This window comes from Labrus mixtus, chromosome 2, assembly GCF_963584025.1.
Source record: "Labrus mixtus chromosome 2, fLabMix1.1, whole genome shotgun sequence".
Classification (NCBI taxonomy): Eukaryota; Metazoa; Chordata; class Actinopteri; order Labriformes; family Labridae; genus Labrus; species Labrus mixtus.
The window spans coordinates 20,481,537-20,497,199 of NC_083613.1; the positions used below are offsets into that span (position 1 = coordinate 20,481,537).

Here is a 15,663-nt window from a genome sequence, read left to right on the forward strand (position 1 = left end):
TCTCAAATTTAACTCAACATATATCAGTGATCAAATATTATTATGGCCATATTTCTGGTTTTCATGAATTCATGGCAGATTTTGTCATGTTTTTCTTCATGTTTCCAATTCATTGATATGTAAAAAATTAACCCGAGGGGCCACTTTAAGGGTTGATGGGGGCCGCATGTGGGCCCCCGGGCCGCCAGTTGCCCACCCCTCCACTAGATGGTGGTGTGTTGTTTGTCGACTGGTTTCTGGTGTTTCTATTTGAACCACTAGAGGAGCTCTTTCTTTCGTGCTCGATTGTGTCCGAGACTTCGATGTGGATTCTCAGTTGAATGTATCAGCTATTAGCGGGGATGATGCTAAGCTAGCTGTCAGCCAGGCATCCACGGGTTTCGCCGCCGAGTTAAGCTGCCGGATGCTCCCGGCCGTATCCTACTACTGGCCGCCGTCTTGACATTCCCTCAACATTCCCGGATCGAATTCGTGTCGACTGCCCAGAGTCCGCGAATTCAAGGTCCACTCCTGATCCAACCCTTCCCCCGCTAGCGTAGCATAGCTCGCCGGATAACGAGAGAACCGGACCGACGAGGTGAGTTAGCACCGGAGACGCTATCGGTGCAAAGTAAAGGCAACTATTTTAAGGAAACACCGGGGCCTGATGTAACAGGGAGGCCTTCCCGCAAATGCGCGGATAGCAACACGTCTATATACTGCCAATGTGACAGGCCCGTCAAATACCGGCGAGCTGCGAACTCAAGTAGTAATGTAATACTCGTTTTACCGAGTGTGGAGACTAAATCTAGTTATTGTGGATAGCTAAGAAACTCAACTACGTTATACACAAGTTCCCAGTAAATAATGTGATGACTCGGGTGTTATTGTACTGAATCTTAAAGTGTAACCTGTTTCCCCATCAAACAGGCTTCGTAGTGTCGTGTTTTTATTCACGCCTGTTCGTGTAGTTTACAGCCGACAGGAGCAAAAGTTCAGCTCGTCGCTTAGTTTGCTAAACTTAAGTTTTATTGTGTGACTTTGCAGAGTTTCTCTTAAAAAGACCACACCCCAGCCAGACAAACATGTCCCTTCATCAGTTTCTGTTGGAGCCCATCACCTGCCACGCGTGGAACCGTGACAGGACACGTAAGGATAAAAAAACATTTCCTCCTTATTTGAATACTACCAACTTGCACACTACTACTACTCCTACTAGTAGTCTTAGTGTTATATAAATGCTCTTTTTTTATGCCATGAAAAGAAAATGATTATTTGCAGGATAGTTTGAATTTTACTTAAATGTTTACGTGGATTAGTTCAACTTGTATTCAGCAGAATCCAAAACAGGGCTTGCATGTTTTTGTGTAGCGTTTTAATCCTATTAACCTGCACATCTTGGTCTCTTTTTTTTTTTTTTTTTGTAATAGAAATTGCCATCAGTCCAAATAACCATGAAGTCCATATCTACAAGAAGAGTGGTAATCAGTGGGTTAAGACTCATGAGCTGAAGGAGCACAATGGACACATAACAGGTACTCTCCAAGTGAATAATGCAATGTATCACTTCTCTGTGTTCCTATGACTAACCCTCCCACATGCAAATTAAGTGTGTACAAAACTGTCATTGTCACAAGGAAATGTATGTTTAATACACACATGGATTCTTACTGATCCCCTTTAAAGCTAGTTCATCTCATGAATGTGCTGTTCAGATTAACATCAGGATTATTGTTATGGTCAGTCTGTGATTACACCTCTTTTTTATTGTATTTGTAGGTATCGACTGGGCTCCCAAAAGTGACCGTATAGTGACATGTGGAGCCGACCGTAATGCCTATGTGTGGTCCCAGAAGGAGGATGTATGGAAGCCTACACTTGTCATCCTCAGGATCAACCGAGCTGCCACCTTCGTCAAGTGGTCTCCATTGGAGAACAAGTTTGCAGTTGGCAGTGGGGCTCGACTCATCTCTGTTTGCTACTTTGAGTCTGAGAATGACTGGTGAGACTTTCTTGTAAAATCCTGAAAAACAATGGTCAAATCATTGTAGCCAAATGGTATTTCTTATTGGTTTTAACCAGTTATATTTGTACTTAATTATTCAAATGCTATATTGCAGTCAGCGGTATTTAAACATGGATTTGTGTACTTATGTGAAAGTCACAGTATTATCTTATTCATTACATAGGGAACGAGGGAAACCGTAAAGTTGTCTTGTTGTCACCCGGGTTGAAACAAACATACCAAATGACTGATTAAGATCCAATCCAGCATTTTCTTCTCAAGCACCGGGCCAATCTGTTGTGGTTTACTGTGTTCCTTTATGCTGTTTTTTTCAGAAGTCTTGATCATTTATAATTTTTTTATTAGTTTGTAGAAAATACAGAAAACCAAAAACTTCAGTTTTCCTGAACTATACTAATAAGTTATTGTTTTTGCCCATTTGAATCATGACATATGTATGTTGACATATTAACAGATCATTGAATTCATACCTAAATATGAGGTAGAAGTCTTGTGTTAAACAAAAGATATTACATATTAAAGACGTCCTTTTTTAAATCCATCAGGTGGGTTAGCAAACACATCAAGAAGCCTATCCGCTCCACCATCCTCAGTCTGGACTGGCATCCCAACAACATCCTGCTGGCTGCTGGATCCTGTGACTTCAAATGCCGGTGAATTTCATTGTCTGTGAACTTCACTAGAGATTCTTATCGAAACTAAGATGAGGATTTAGTGATTGAAAACATGCCATCACACTCGCCCTCTTTTGCGTCCTGTTCTGATTTTCTCTTCTTTTTTTTTTGCTTTAACTCTTCTCACCCATCCCCCCTCCCCTTCTGGCCTCAAGGGTGTTCTCAGCCTACATTAAGGAGGTGGAAGAGAAACCAGGCCCCACACCCTGGGGCAGCAAGATGCCATTTGGGGCTGTGTTAGCAGAATTTGGAGGAGCGGGTCTGTATCTGTGTCTTTTATGTGATGTTAAAAAAGCTCTTGTGCTAGATCTGCTTTTTAATGCACTTTGTCCATTAGGTGGAGGGGGTTGGGTCCACTCTGTCTCTTTCTCAGCCTCTGGTAACCGCTTGGCCTGGGTCAGCCACGACAGCACTGTCACTGTAGTGGACAGCTCTAAGACTGCCAGGTATGTTCATGCTTAACAAAGAGGGGTCTTTTGAATGGTTGTAGAATAGAATAATACTGGATTGGACTAGTCTTTGAAACACACTAACGTTATGTTCACATACAGCATCACTTATCAAAAGAAACTTTGTGCGTCTTGTAACAAATACTTTATAAAAATTATCTTAGTTTCCTAATACATTTCAATGTCTGTAGAATCTGCATTCCTGCATTACAGTAATTGTTGTGTTATTGCCATCTGAAGATTAGTGGAAAAGTTTTATAGAAATGTGTTATGTGACAGGCATCTTAACACCAACCCTGGGTTAGATTCAGACTCTCAGCCCTTAGTTTCATGTCAACCCCAGTGTCTTTTCTCCTCATATCATGACTCTTAAAACTGTCCACTTAAGCAAAGGCCGGCAAAAAGGGATTATGTGCATTTTTGAAAAAAAACAAAAAACAGACAACCACACAAAGTGTTACATTAATGTATTTAATTAATCTGTTTCTATATGCCACATGAAGAAAGGTTTCAAATGTATTGTAAATGGCCAAATCTCATTTGTTAATAATCAATTGTATTTTGGTATCAAGTTTAAAATTCTGCATTTGTGTACAAACACAGAAACACTTGATGTAAATTGAGTTGCCAGTTTTAACGAGGTAGGGAGCTGAAGCTTAAGCTGAAATCATTGTCAAAAAAAATTGACATTGCTGATGACTAATTTGTTTTGTATTTATTCATGAAGAAAAAGAGCACAAAGAACTGGAATGGGCAGCTTTTAGCTTTTTTGCTTTCTCAACCCAGAAAAGGAGAGCTAATCTCCCAGACCAAACATGGAGAGTAAATAGAAGGATTATCAAATTAACAGAGGTGTAGAGATGACGAGATGAATTCATACCAATATCCAAAAATGTAGTAATCTCTTACACTAATTATAATCCTCTCCCACGTATACGTCAGAAGGTAATAACTTACATGTAGAACAACCAAAATTTCACAAAATAAAATATTTTTCATTGAAAGGAAATGCATTGGGATTTAGTTTATATATTATAGCCTATGTGAATAAGTATTGATTTTTAATAAAACCTTGTGGCAAAAAGGATTAAAACGTAAAGACTAGGTGAACTGAATCTTAGGCTACATACATAATAACCTGCGGTTGTTAACAAATCACAGGTGAGGTGTATTGCATGAGAGGTTAATTGAAGGATTAAAGGTTCTGAATGGAAATATGCACATCAAACAATACTGAAAGCAAAGTTATTTTTTGGCCAAACTTTTTTGATTTCCATGAAAAACTCCAGTCTCTCTGCTGCATGCTTTTATGGGATTCTGAAAGCTGGAAAGCTGTACATTATGACAAGATGACTGTCAGGATTGTGACTCATTTGGTCTTGTGTTTGTATGTTCAGCCCTTCACAGCTGAAGACGGAGTTCCTTCCTCTTCTCAGTGTCATTTTTGTTTCGGAGAACAGTCTTGTAGCTGCGGTAAGAAAAAGACCTACACATTATGATTTGTTTCCATGGTCAAATGTTCAGTTAGTAACTATTTGAGTCCTGCGTTCTGCTTCTTCAGGGCCATGACTGTTGCCCCATGCTGTTCCGTTGCGATGATGGTGGAATACTGACATTTGTATCAAAGCTCGACCTCCCCAAGCAGAGTATTCAGAGGAACATCTCTGCTATGGAGCGCTTCAGGAACATGGACAAGAGAGCCACCACCGAGGACCGCAACACTGCCCTGGACACATTGCACCAGAACAGCATCACGTAAGTCACACTAACTAGGATCAATGCAGGGGAGTACCTGAAATATAGCTCAAGAGAAAAATGATTTTTTTTTTCCAATGTATTATTTAAAAAAAGATCTGTGTTAAGAGTTTTAAAAATTTTGCAGTTGGTTCATTTGTGTCCCAAAGACTGCCTTTATTAAGTAAAATGAAATAACTGTGGCCGGATGTTATTTTAGCCTGTTACATAGATCCTGTATTGTATAAAAAGAATGTATCCTATTTGTCTTCTCCTTTAAAAATTGACAATTTAAACGACAATCAAGTGCTTAAAACTAAGTGCCATACCATAATACTTCAAAAACGTTTTTAAATCGTTGGGCCACTTGTTTAGCACAGTTGGTGGAGTAGGCACTCTATACATAGAGGCTCCAGTACTTGACTAATTGGACATGAGTTTGACTCTCCTACCTTCTATGTCTCTAGTCAGATGTTATTACAATAAAGGAAAAAACTACCTAAAAAATATCTTTCAGAAAAAGCTTTTAAAATATTATTTTCATTGTAAGCTGCTGTGCTACAGGTTCTAAACATGTACAACAGGAGCATATATGATAAATCTGCCCTGAGCTGATATTTATTGCAAGAAACCGTTTTCTTGTCCCCATACTGGTCAACAGTTTTGTTGATGATCATTTTTGCTTTTGTTTTTTATTCTATCATTTGTTTGTGTTTCGTTTGTTTGTTTCTTGCTATAGTTTGGAATGCTTGTTACTATTACTTTCATGCCTGTTTTGAAGTTATGAAGCTACAGGTAGAAGCTGCGTGGTTATGGTTTAAAGATTAAACCTTATTTCGCTCACTTAAAATGGTCCTTATGTATTTACTTATTTCTCTTCAGCCAAGTGTCTATCTATGAAGGAGACAAAAGGGATTGTCGCAAGTTCTGCACCACAGGAATTGATGGAGCAATGACCATTTGGGACTTTAAGGTACATGGACATGGACATGTACATAAAGACACACACACACGCACATTTCATAAAACCTCCTTAGAGATTCACTTGCTCAGTTCTTACTCTTCTATGTGTTTGTGTTTCCTACTCAGAGTCTAGAGGCTTCTATCCAAGGTCTCCGCATCATGTGAAGGAAACCTGTGAATGACTGAAGAGACGCTGCAGGCTCACTTCTCCTCCCTACCCCCCTCCCTACCCCTCTCCCTCCTAAACCCCTCTGTTCCTGCAACGCAGCCAGTAACACGCATAACTGACCACCTTATCAAGTGTCTGCTGAAGCACTGATCAGACCTTAACACATTGTTCTGGGTGTATGAAAACACTTTCAGACACACACTAAAGTAAACAAACACGCACACACACACACACTCTCACACACATACACTGAGCTGACGTGTGACATCACTGTTGATTTTTTTTTTGTTTGTTTTTAAATGAAGGTTAACCAGGTGTCAAAGTGAGAAGGTCCTCTGACACGTATTAAAACGTGAAGTGAAATGTGTGTTTTTATGTTCTCTAACCTCCTGTACCAAAAGTTGAACACTAAAAGGTGCGTTTTATCAAAAAGTCTGACTGCATTTCTGTACAGCTTAACCTGAACATGATCTCTGAATATTAATATTTAGTAGAGTGGAGGATGGGATGTTTTACTTCTTGGAGTTTATTCTCAAGCAGGTAAAATCACGTTTAGATTTGGACAAGGTTTTTTCTGTTTTGAGGTCATGTTGCTGGTTAGCTGTAGGGAGCTGTACTGGATCTGATGGTGAAGAGAGAAAGCAGCTGCCTGAACTCTGTGCGGAGTCACGGCTCTCCAGCACGAGGTTCTGAAGCTTCTTCACTTAAACCACAAAAGATGGAGGATTTCTATGTAACTGATCATGAGGTAGACATGAAATAAAGATGAAATACATTTACAGTACACTAACTCCTGGACTGCTCTCTTCCTTTGTCTTTGACTCTCACACAAAGAAGGTGGGTAGTAGCTGTATATCTGTGGGGACTTTGCAGTACTAGAGTTGTTTTTAAGGTTTTTTTCCCGTTAAATATCTGCCAGCAATATTATGCTTGATATTGTATCATTTTTATTTAGCAGGAGGTAGTTGGAGCAACCTGTAGATTCAGCCACAGTTAAAGTTGTTTGATTTCTTAAACATAAGATGAAAATGATTGTGTGCCAGTATGAGCACATGAAGTAGAAACCCTTCATTTGTAGACCTCATTATTTCTAGCTTGTTAGAGTATCAGTTGCATTTTGTACAAAGGCAAATGGTTGCAAAGGAAAGTCTTGAATTGTCACACAAGCAGCTCTGTAGGGACTGTCATGTGCTTTAAACGTAACGTTAACATCAGCATGCTAACATGCTTACAATGACAGTGCTAGTATACAATATAAGGTCATACACATTATTCCTGTTTATTACAAAAATATCAGTGAACAGACTAAAGCTAAGGTACTGGCGTTCCCTTTGCTTGTATTCCGGACCGTTCACATGTACATTTCAAGTCCAATGTTCAGCTGGTTTCATAGTTCTTATGATATTTAACTTTTGACCGAAGTTGCCACCAAAAAACAAACCAATAAATGAATAAAAACATGGCCATGACTGTGTGTCACCTATACATTAGGTTCTAGTTATTCACGTAGATGAATGTCTCAATGAGGCCTTTGTCTCCTCATACAAACAGATATGTCATTCTCTCTTTTTATTTCATGTACATGTACAAATAAATCCTTTTGTAAAAAATAAAAAACAGGGTCACCATTTCCAGATGCTGTAGAGAAAAGTGAGAAAACAAAAGACTTTAAGCCTTTGCTGTGTAGTTTCTCATGCCCCCCCCTCTAAAAATAAAATAGAGAACTGACACCAGAACCTTCCTCTTCAGTGTGTAGAGTTACATTTTTATACAATTTCTTGTAGGTTTTCATTGGCAGACGGTTATATATTTTTCTAAACACCAAATGAGAACAAATGTGTACTGGCAGAGATATAAAAGAGTCTAGCCTGAAACAACATAAAGTACTAATTTAAAGTTAAAATAAACGGGACCTTTTGGATATCTGAGCTTCTTAAATTTAGTAAATGTAAACTCATAATACATGAAATACTTGGGTAAATCTATTACATATTCATTTTTTTTCTCTGTAAGCCTCTCCCTTCCTCTTTCTGCAGTTCACTTTTCTTCCCTCCCCTTTTTCTTGTTCCTCTTTCTTTATGCAGAAGCGGCCAGGAGTCCCTCCCCTTTCTTCTCTGTCTTTTATGCTTCACAGTTTGTTTTTTTCTCCCCCTCGGTTCTACGTCCTCCTTTTTGCAGAACATTACATGGTTTCCATGCTCCTCCCTCTTGCTTCTGGAGCAGAAAAAACTTCACCTCTTTTCCCCTCTGTTTCTGTAAAAAAAAAGAAAAAAGGAAAGAAAAGTTTGCTCCAGTTCCTCAGCATTTTTGAAATGTTACACCCACAATTTTTTCCTGCCTGCAGCATAAGCCTACTCAGACTTCCTGTATTTCTCCCCTTCTACCCCTCACTGTACCCTCCTGCACCTCCCCGTCTGACCTCTCCTCCCTCTCTACAGCTCAGCTTCTCTTCCTGAGCTCACTCTGTCGTTAGCGTTCGCGTTGACTGGCCAGAGTCCGCGAGCTGAGCACCACCACCTCATCTTTGCCTGATCTGCCACCTTCCTCTGCCTCTCCCTTTGTCCCTCTCTCTCTGTCACTGCAGCTACTCACACATTCTTCTCTGTCCAGCCCTCAGGGTAAGTAGCCTAGAAAATATTTAACAGTTGACTGAGTATGCTCAGACATGACGCACACTCTCACTTTGTGCAACAGGCAACAAAATCCTCACACAAAGTCACTCAGAGTGTGGAGCATGGATGTTATTGTGTAGAGTAGCTTTTGAATAGGATGGGGATTTTAGTCTTTACTTCCTGGATGTGTGCTCTAGATGTTAAGTTTTTTTGTGGTAATGTCTATAAACCTTGACCTGCATCATTCCTCTCATTCCCCTGAAGGTCTGGATTTCATTAACACAGCCTGAGATAGGTTCAGTGGGTTTTTCTGTGCACAAAAAGACAAAATCACTGGATGGTTTAACTTCTTAAACTACTTGTAATAGTTGGGACCAACTCTCACTATATTGTGATACTTAAAATCTTAAAATGTTATCATAGTTTGTAATTTTCTTTCTATAATGTCTTCCTCGCAACAACACTTTTGTAACTTCTGTTATTTTCCAGACCTGACTGTTATCTCGCAGCCCACCAGCCGCTGGTTCCTCACACCGCTTCCTGATCCTCGTTCTAACTTCTGATTGGCCATGGCGTACCATAGCTTCCTGTTGGAACCAATTAGCTGCCATGCCTGGAACAAAGATCGGACCCGTGAGTCTGCTCTTCTTCTCGGATTGGTCGCTCAGGGCTTCTGTTTCAGTGATTCTAAGTCTCTTTTTTTTTAAAACAGTTTTGATTAAGGACATGGAACATCTTGCTACACTGAGAGGCAGGGCCAAAAAACAAGTAGTGCAGTAGTTGGAGGTTTGTGATTGGCTCTAAGGTGGGAGAAGGTATTTCCTGTTTCCTGTAACAGGGTCTGAGGGCCTTCTGAGAGGCTCTTGTGCTCCACTGCAGGAAACTTAAACCATATTTGGCTGTGTTCATAGGCACTTTGGTTTCTGGGTAGAGCGGATGTTACAGTGGTCGAGTCATTGAGTCATACAGTTGTAGTTTCACTTAAACTTGCAAGCTGTACACTTCAGTCGACTCTGTTAGCAGGCGGAAAAAAAAGCACAGTGCTGCACTCACACAAACACAGCGTCTGATTCATCTGCTGACTAAAACATGTGCAGGGTTTGCTACACCACCATGGGAAGGAAGGTCATTGTCTATTTGTGTTTGCTGCCTGCAGGCTGATACATACTGTATTTCTTTAGCTTTCTCTGTTGTCATGCACTCAGTCAGTTGCTCTGTATTCTGCTCCACTGTTCTACCAAACATGAACTTCAATCACTATTTACTTTGTCCTCACACTGATGCCTTCTCTGTCTGAAAGTTTCACTGTTTTCTATTTTATTTCTTATGCATCGTGTACCTTTTTTTGTGCCTCAGAGATTGCCCTGTGCCCAAACGACCATGAGGTTCACATCTACAAGAAGGATGGGACCAAGTGGAACAAGATCCATGAGCTGAAGGAGCACAATGGACAGGTGACAGGTGAGATGTTGTATGATCTTGTATTTATCAATTAGTACATTTTTTGAAGTTCTTGCTACCTGTCATGTAGGAGGTATTTTGGTATTTGAAACAAACTATTTTTCAGACAATGAACACTTCATTGATGCAAAAACGGCTAAATCGGGACTTGTCTTGTATGACCAGTTGTGCTTGATATAAAAGGTGAAGGATTTAAAGGAATTATTTGATGTTTTGGAAGAGAATTATAAAATATAAAAATAACAATTCCTTGGGTTTCAAGAGGGTCCTACGCACTTGTCAGTGCTTCGGGCCCTAAAAAATAAAATGAAACAGCAAGCATGGCTCTGTCCACATAGAGCAAAATCCACCTAATATCTTTCCTAAAGTGTATTCAATTGAAAAGTTCAATTTTCTTTGCTGAATGAAAACAAAATCAGAATAAAAAATATGAAATGGGGTTCTTTTATTGATAACTGTCAAGCTATTTCGTGATGGTTGCATTGACTGCCCAGGGCGTGTGCCGATCTCAGCATCCTCACAAAGAGGAGAAGATTCCAGGCAGGCCGTTTCACACAGGTTCATTCATTGTGTCAATATTAGTTAACCATATGAGGATACAGACATCAAAGTGGACCTTAAACACAGACAATAACTTCCTTCTTACTTTTTAACAATAGAGATGACGTGCCTGTCTCATTTCCTTTTGTTTCCCCCCCTTTTCTTTAATGTTTTAAGATATTTTTCATTTTCACTTTTAATGTACTATTGTACCTTGTTTTTGAAAAAAATCTCTAAATGTATATATGTTATATCATGTGTGTTACAACTCTTGTTGTAACTCGTGGCTAGAAATGTAATTATATCATTTCCTAAAACTTGTAACCAATCTTTTTTTTTTGTCGATCATAATGCTGCAGAGAGAGAATATCACTAAGAGTGTCTTTCTGCTGCAGGTATTGACTGGGCTCCAGACAGTAACCGTATAGTTACTTGTGGAGCTGACCGTAATGCCTATGTGTGGACCCTAAAAGAGGGTGCCTGGAAACCCACCCTTGTCATCCTCAGGATTAATCGCGCTGCTCGCTGTGTTAAGTGGTCGCCACGAGAGAACAAGTTTGCTGTAGGCAGCGGCTCTCGTCTCATCTCCATCTGCTACTTTGAGCAGGAAAACGACTGGTGAGGTTCTTGGCAGATTGCTTCATTCCGCAAATTAACATAAAGAGATGCATGTGTTCTTCATAAACCACACATTTGGAGCTTTTATTATGCTGTGTTGTTGCCGTTAGGTGGGTGTGTAAGCACATCAAGAAGCCGATCCGCTCCACCATCCTCAGTCTCGACTGGCACCCCAACAATGTCCTGCTGGCTGCTGGGTCATGTGACTTCAAATGCAGGTATCAGTGAATAAAAAAGATTAAGATTCAGGATCTCTGTTGTTGGCTCTTAAATCTAAGGATGCCTGGATGGATGCTTATTACAAATATTTAAACAAAACATCACATTGGTAAAATGAGAACTAATGAGAAAAAAAATAGTGCAGAAGTTCAAAATATAGTAATAGAAAAAGGTATATTAAATAAACACAAGAAAGAAAAAAATATAAAGGAGATTATATGGAAATGTAATATTGTGAAAATGTGCACAAGTAACAAAATTTATTATTTTTGAGTTTTCTCTCATTAGTTATTTTTTTTCCACTTATTTGATAAAAGGGAGTGTGTCTTGTGCCCTAGATATTGTACAGCCTTTTGATTAGAAAGTTGTGATTTCTGTCTGAATAAATACTTTTTAAAAGTTATTATCAAGAACATTTTAGCCTACCTTTATTCTTAAATCTAAAGTCCAATCAGATACCTAATGATCCTATCAACATCACTTCATATGTATGAATGACAAAACAATAGTACAACATGAAGACATCAAAAAGATGATCAATCATATGTCTTCTCTCTCTCTTGCACCTTTTTTACACTCTAAACCCCTCTTGTCCTCACAGGGTATTCTCCGCCTACATTAAGGAGGTGGAGGAGAAGCCTGGCCCCACCGCTTGGGGCAGCAAGATGCCGTTTGGTGAGATGTTGTTCGAGTCCGGAGGATCTGTAGCTGCAGATCAGACTTCGGTTGGAGGCGGTGGTTGGGTGCACAGCGTGTGTTTCTCTCACTCTGGGAACCGCCTGGTCTGGACCTCCCATGACTCAACAGTGTCTGTTGCAGAGGGAGGCAAGACTGGCACGTAAGAGAGGGTGGGGCTGCGTAACTGCATGTTTGTGTGTGTGGTTGATATGTAGTCTGACCTTTGTTTTGATCTCACAGGGTGAACAGTCTGAGCTCTGAGACGCTTCCCCTACTGTGTGTCACTTTCATTACTGAGAACAGCATAGTGGCAGCTGTAAGTATTCACTACATAAACAGTATTTAGTCAGAGCATGATAAGTTGTTTTTATACTTTTATTTTTACTCTGACTGATTTTCTGATGGACTAAAATCAATTTAACAACTAAACCAGACGTGAAAATGAACTGTAATATTTATTAGGAGTCTTCTATATATACAACAAAACAATTCAAGCACTGAGAATTGGCCTAAACACTGAAACGTTCAGTAAATACAGGGATGTTTGTTGTATGTTTTCAAATGTTTCGCTTTTCCTCATTTTCTGTCAGCTATTGCCTGACTATGCCGTAAACACAGAACAAGAATAACATGTTCACTTATTGCTTTCTGAAAATAAAAATAATGTGCATCTATTTTTACATGTTAATCAAATATTATCAAACAGTTACACAAGTTCATAAGTTAGCATACTGTTCTTTGCCAGAAATAGAGAAAAAATAAAAGTGACAGGGTCACCTTCAACAACATTGCAATCAAAACACTTTCTAGCTTTCTAGCTCAATCTTGATACTACAGCATGTTAAGGTCTTGTATATTATCACCTTCCTTAAAATATAAGGAGATCTATATGGAGAGTCTTCCTGACCGCATGTTCATGTGTTTCTGCTCCTTCAGGGCCATGACTGTTACCCGGTGCTGTTTGTGTATGATGGGGCTAAAGGCAGCTTGACGTTTGGTGGTAAGCTGGATGTTCCTAAGCAGGCGGCCCAGAAGGGCATCAGTGCCAGGGAGCGTTTCCAGAACCTGGACCGTCGAGCCTCAGAGACCCAAGGCACTGAGAAGGACCTGAACAGCCTGCACAAGAACAGCATCAGGTGGGGAAGAAAAAAATGCTTACCTAAAGCTAGACTGTATGTAGTTAATTATCTGATCACTGGAAAGTTCACCTGTGACATCTGTCGTCACAAATGTTTGTGAATGTTAGCGCCAGAGTTTGTGAATAACACTTTCACATTTATATACACACAACCATCGTTGATGTGTTTTGCTCTGCAGCACAATTAGGGGTGCATTTAACCCTTGCATTTTTTTTTTGCAAATTCAACTATGTTTGATTTGTTTGCACAGCTTAAGCAGGCGCAAAAGCAATGCAATCCTTGATTGATTCAGGTCCTTAGTTTCTTTCTCTCCACCTCGACATATTCAATTGAACTCAATCATTCGTATTTAAAGGTGTGTTACTCATCATCCCAATCAAACAGTTGTTTTCCTTTTTTATCTTCAAGTGTGTTGTGTGCAGATTATTGATTTGTCTAAAACAACATTTTCAGCCAAATCTCAGTGCTCGAAGGAGGAAGAAACCAGTGCACCAAGTTCTGCACCACTGGCATGGATGGAGGAATGGGCCTCTGGGATGTCAAGGTAGCCCACTCATAAACAAAAGAACAAACACACACACATACACACACACACACACACACACACACACACACACACACACACACACACACCCACACCTAAAACAGATCACACCAGCTACAGATGCTACACGTCAATGTGGCCAGATGTTTCTTCGTATGATGTCCTGATTTTTCTCCAAACACAACATGAACATTGTTTTTAAACATTCTATTTCCTATTTCAGACTCTGGAGTCTGCAATGAAGAACCTGAAAATAGTCTGAAGTCTAAATTCAAGTTTACGGCACTCCGGCAAAAGAAAATGCGCTTCGGTGGACATGAAGGAAACCGCTGCCTTGTCCCACACCGCTTTTTGGCCTTATTTTAATCAGGTATTTTTATATATTCAAGTTTAACGATCAGACTTGGGTCAGTCAGTGTTTATCCCTCTGAAACACTTTGTTGAGCCTGTTAAACCCAGCACTGTGTGCAGAGGACTGACCCCAGTCTGCAATTGGTACTTAAAGAGTTAGATTAGTTTAATCACAGAGAGCTCAGTCTGAGCTGAACGCTTACAGCTGGAATTTTATAATAATCTTGATGAATACCTACAGTATTTGTTTGTTTGTTTTTTTAAAGCTTATGCTGGTCATAATATGCATTTAATAAATGATTGCTGTTTTAAAGCACACTCTGGCTTAATTTATTACAGGAGTGGGTGTGTGATATCAGATTAACTCAAGGCTTTCATTATATTAGTGGTTTAAATACATTTATGTAAAATTACTCTGACAGTTTAAACTTGCTTTAAACTGCATTAATCATCCTGTGATATAGACGAAATAAATGAATAAATGTTAAAGATCGTAAAGATTGAAACAGAACGTTTTCACAAGCTTTATTGCTTTATTGTAAAAACAAAGAAAACAAAGAACACAGAAAATATCCCTCACTATTCCCTCCTTTGGTTACAAGTAGGGCTTCACTACTCTGCCAACAAAACACATTGAAGCATTTTATACATATAGTCAGCACTTAAAAAACACATACATTTAATGAAAAACAAGTGATTAACAAGGTACATTTTCCTCTTCCACCAAAGATAAACATCTTCAACATTTTTATACGAATTTTGGCTGCCCTTTTTCTACACAACAGACTAAATAACATATTTCATGTAACATAAAAGGTGTCTTCAAGCTAACAGCAATCTGTTGTTTTTGCAGCTGTTGGAAAAAAGATTACAATTTTAAAAAAAGGGGAGATATTTTTGTCCCTGCTATTATATTTACTTTGTCTTTGCCCTTTAACACTTCTTGCCTGCCCTTGCCTTTGTTTGTAGGCGGAATTATCAACACATTAAATTAGATTATATTAGACATTTGGTTATGATCCTTGGTTACTGTCCAGGTAGATAAACCAAATTAATTCAGAACAATGTATCATGATAACAAGGTGGTTAAGCTTTATTTGAGAATTTATTGAGGTAATGTGTGCCACTTGTACAGCAAAAAGTCTTGGACATAACACTATCATCAAAATACTGGAAACGACTTTCAATGTGTTGTTGAAACAATAAGCAATACAATCCAACATATTATTTTTTTTAGCACACATGTTGTTTCGTATAAAGATCAAAATATACCAAAGTTGGAAGAATAAATTCCCATCTTGCCAAAGGGATCATCAGTGGAGTTCAAGCACACAGCGATATCAGCATTCCCACCTGTATGTAGGCCTACCTTCTGTGACCAATTTGAATTCTCGAAACTAAACCAAGAATACCCTGATGACATCAAAATGACATCACTTGGGGTTATTTTTAGACTTGACAAAGATCCTCTGAGAAAACGATATAGCACAGCCATGGTTTTACCCAC

At 39.2% G+C, this 15,663-nt stretch overlaps 2 protein-coding genes across 3 annotated transcripts; both read left to right on the forward strand.

Annotated features, from left to right (window-relative positions):
- Positions 1–286: 286 nt before the first annotated feature.
- arpc1a (actin related protein 2/3 complex, subunit 1A) lies at positions 287–6,784 on the forward strand. Of its 2 annotated transcripts, XM_061055381.1 has the most exons (11): positions 289–577; positions 1,027–1,128; positions 1,410–1,514; positions 1,759–1,981; positions 2,551–2,658; positions 2,835–2,938; positions 3,017–3,125; positions 4,526–4,601; positions 4,690–4,883; positions 5,745–5,835; positions 5,952–6,784. In XM_061055381.1, exons 2-11 carry the CDS (start codon positions 1,065–1,067, stop codon positions 5,988–5,990), a joined length of 1,113 nt encoding a protein of 370 aa, XP_060911364.1. In that variant the 5' UTR covers positions 289–577; positions 1,027–1,064; the 3' UTR covers positions 5,991–6,784. The 2 variants fall into 2 exon arrangements, with proteins under 2 accessions (XP_060911353.1, XP_060911364.1); XM_061055370.1 differs by having other exon boundaries at positions 287–577; positions 2,835–3,125.
- Positions 6,785–8,397: 1,613 nt separating this feature from the next.
- On the forward strand, positions 8,398–14,474 carry arpc1b (actin related protein 2/3 complex, subunit 1B). The gene is made up of 10 exons (XM_061055391.1): positions 8,398–8,612; positions 9,096–9,239; positions 9,963–10,067; positions 11,003–11,225; positions 11,336–11,443; positions 12,046–12,282; positions 12,363–12,438; positions 13,059–13,258; positions 13,715–13,805; positions 14,029–14,474. Exons 2-10 carry the CDS (start codon positions 9,176–9,178, stop codon positions 14,065–14,067), a joined length of 1,143 nt encoding a protein of 380 aa, XP_060911374.1. The 5' UTR covers positions 8,398–8,612; positions 9,096–9,175; the 3' UTR covers positions 14,068–14,474.
- Positions 14,475–15,663: the final 1,189 nt, after the last annotated feature.

Excerpts from the sequence above, each read along its gene's own strand:
- arpc1a (XM_061055370.1), top strand. The coding sequence starts at position 1,065 with ATGTCCCTTCATCAGTTTCTGTTGGAGCCCATCACCTGCCACGCGTGG. Across the intron at positions 2,659-2,834 it reads TCCTGTGACTTCAAATGCCG|GGTGTTCTCAGCCTACATTA; the intron begins GTGAATTTCATT and ends TCTGGCCTCAAG. Across the intron at positions 5,836-5,951 it reads TGACCATTTGGGACTTTAAG|AGTCTAGAGGCTTCTATCCA; the intron begins GTACATGGACAT and ends TTTCCTACTCAG.
- arpc1b (XM_061055391.1), top strand. The coding sequence starts at position 9,176 with ATGGCGTACCATAGCTTCCTGTTGGAACCAATTAGCTGCCATGCCTGG. Across the intron at positions 11,226-11,335 it reads TTTGAGCAGGAAAACGACTG|GTGGGTGTGTAAGCACATCA; the intron begins GTGAGGTTCTTG and ends TGTTGCCGTTAG. Across the intron at positions 12,439-13,058 it reads AGAACAGCATAGTGGCAGCT|GGCCATGACTGTTACCCGGT; the intron begins GTAAGTATTCAC and ends CTGCTCCTTCAG.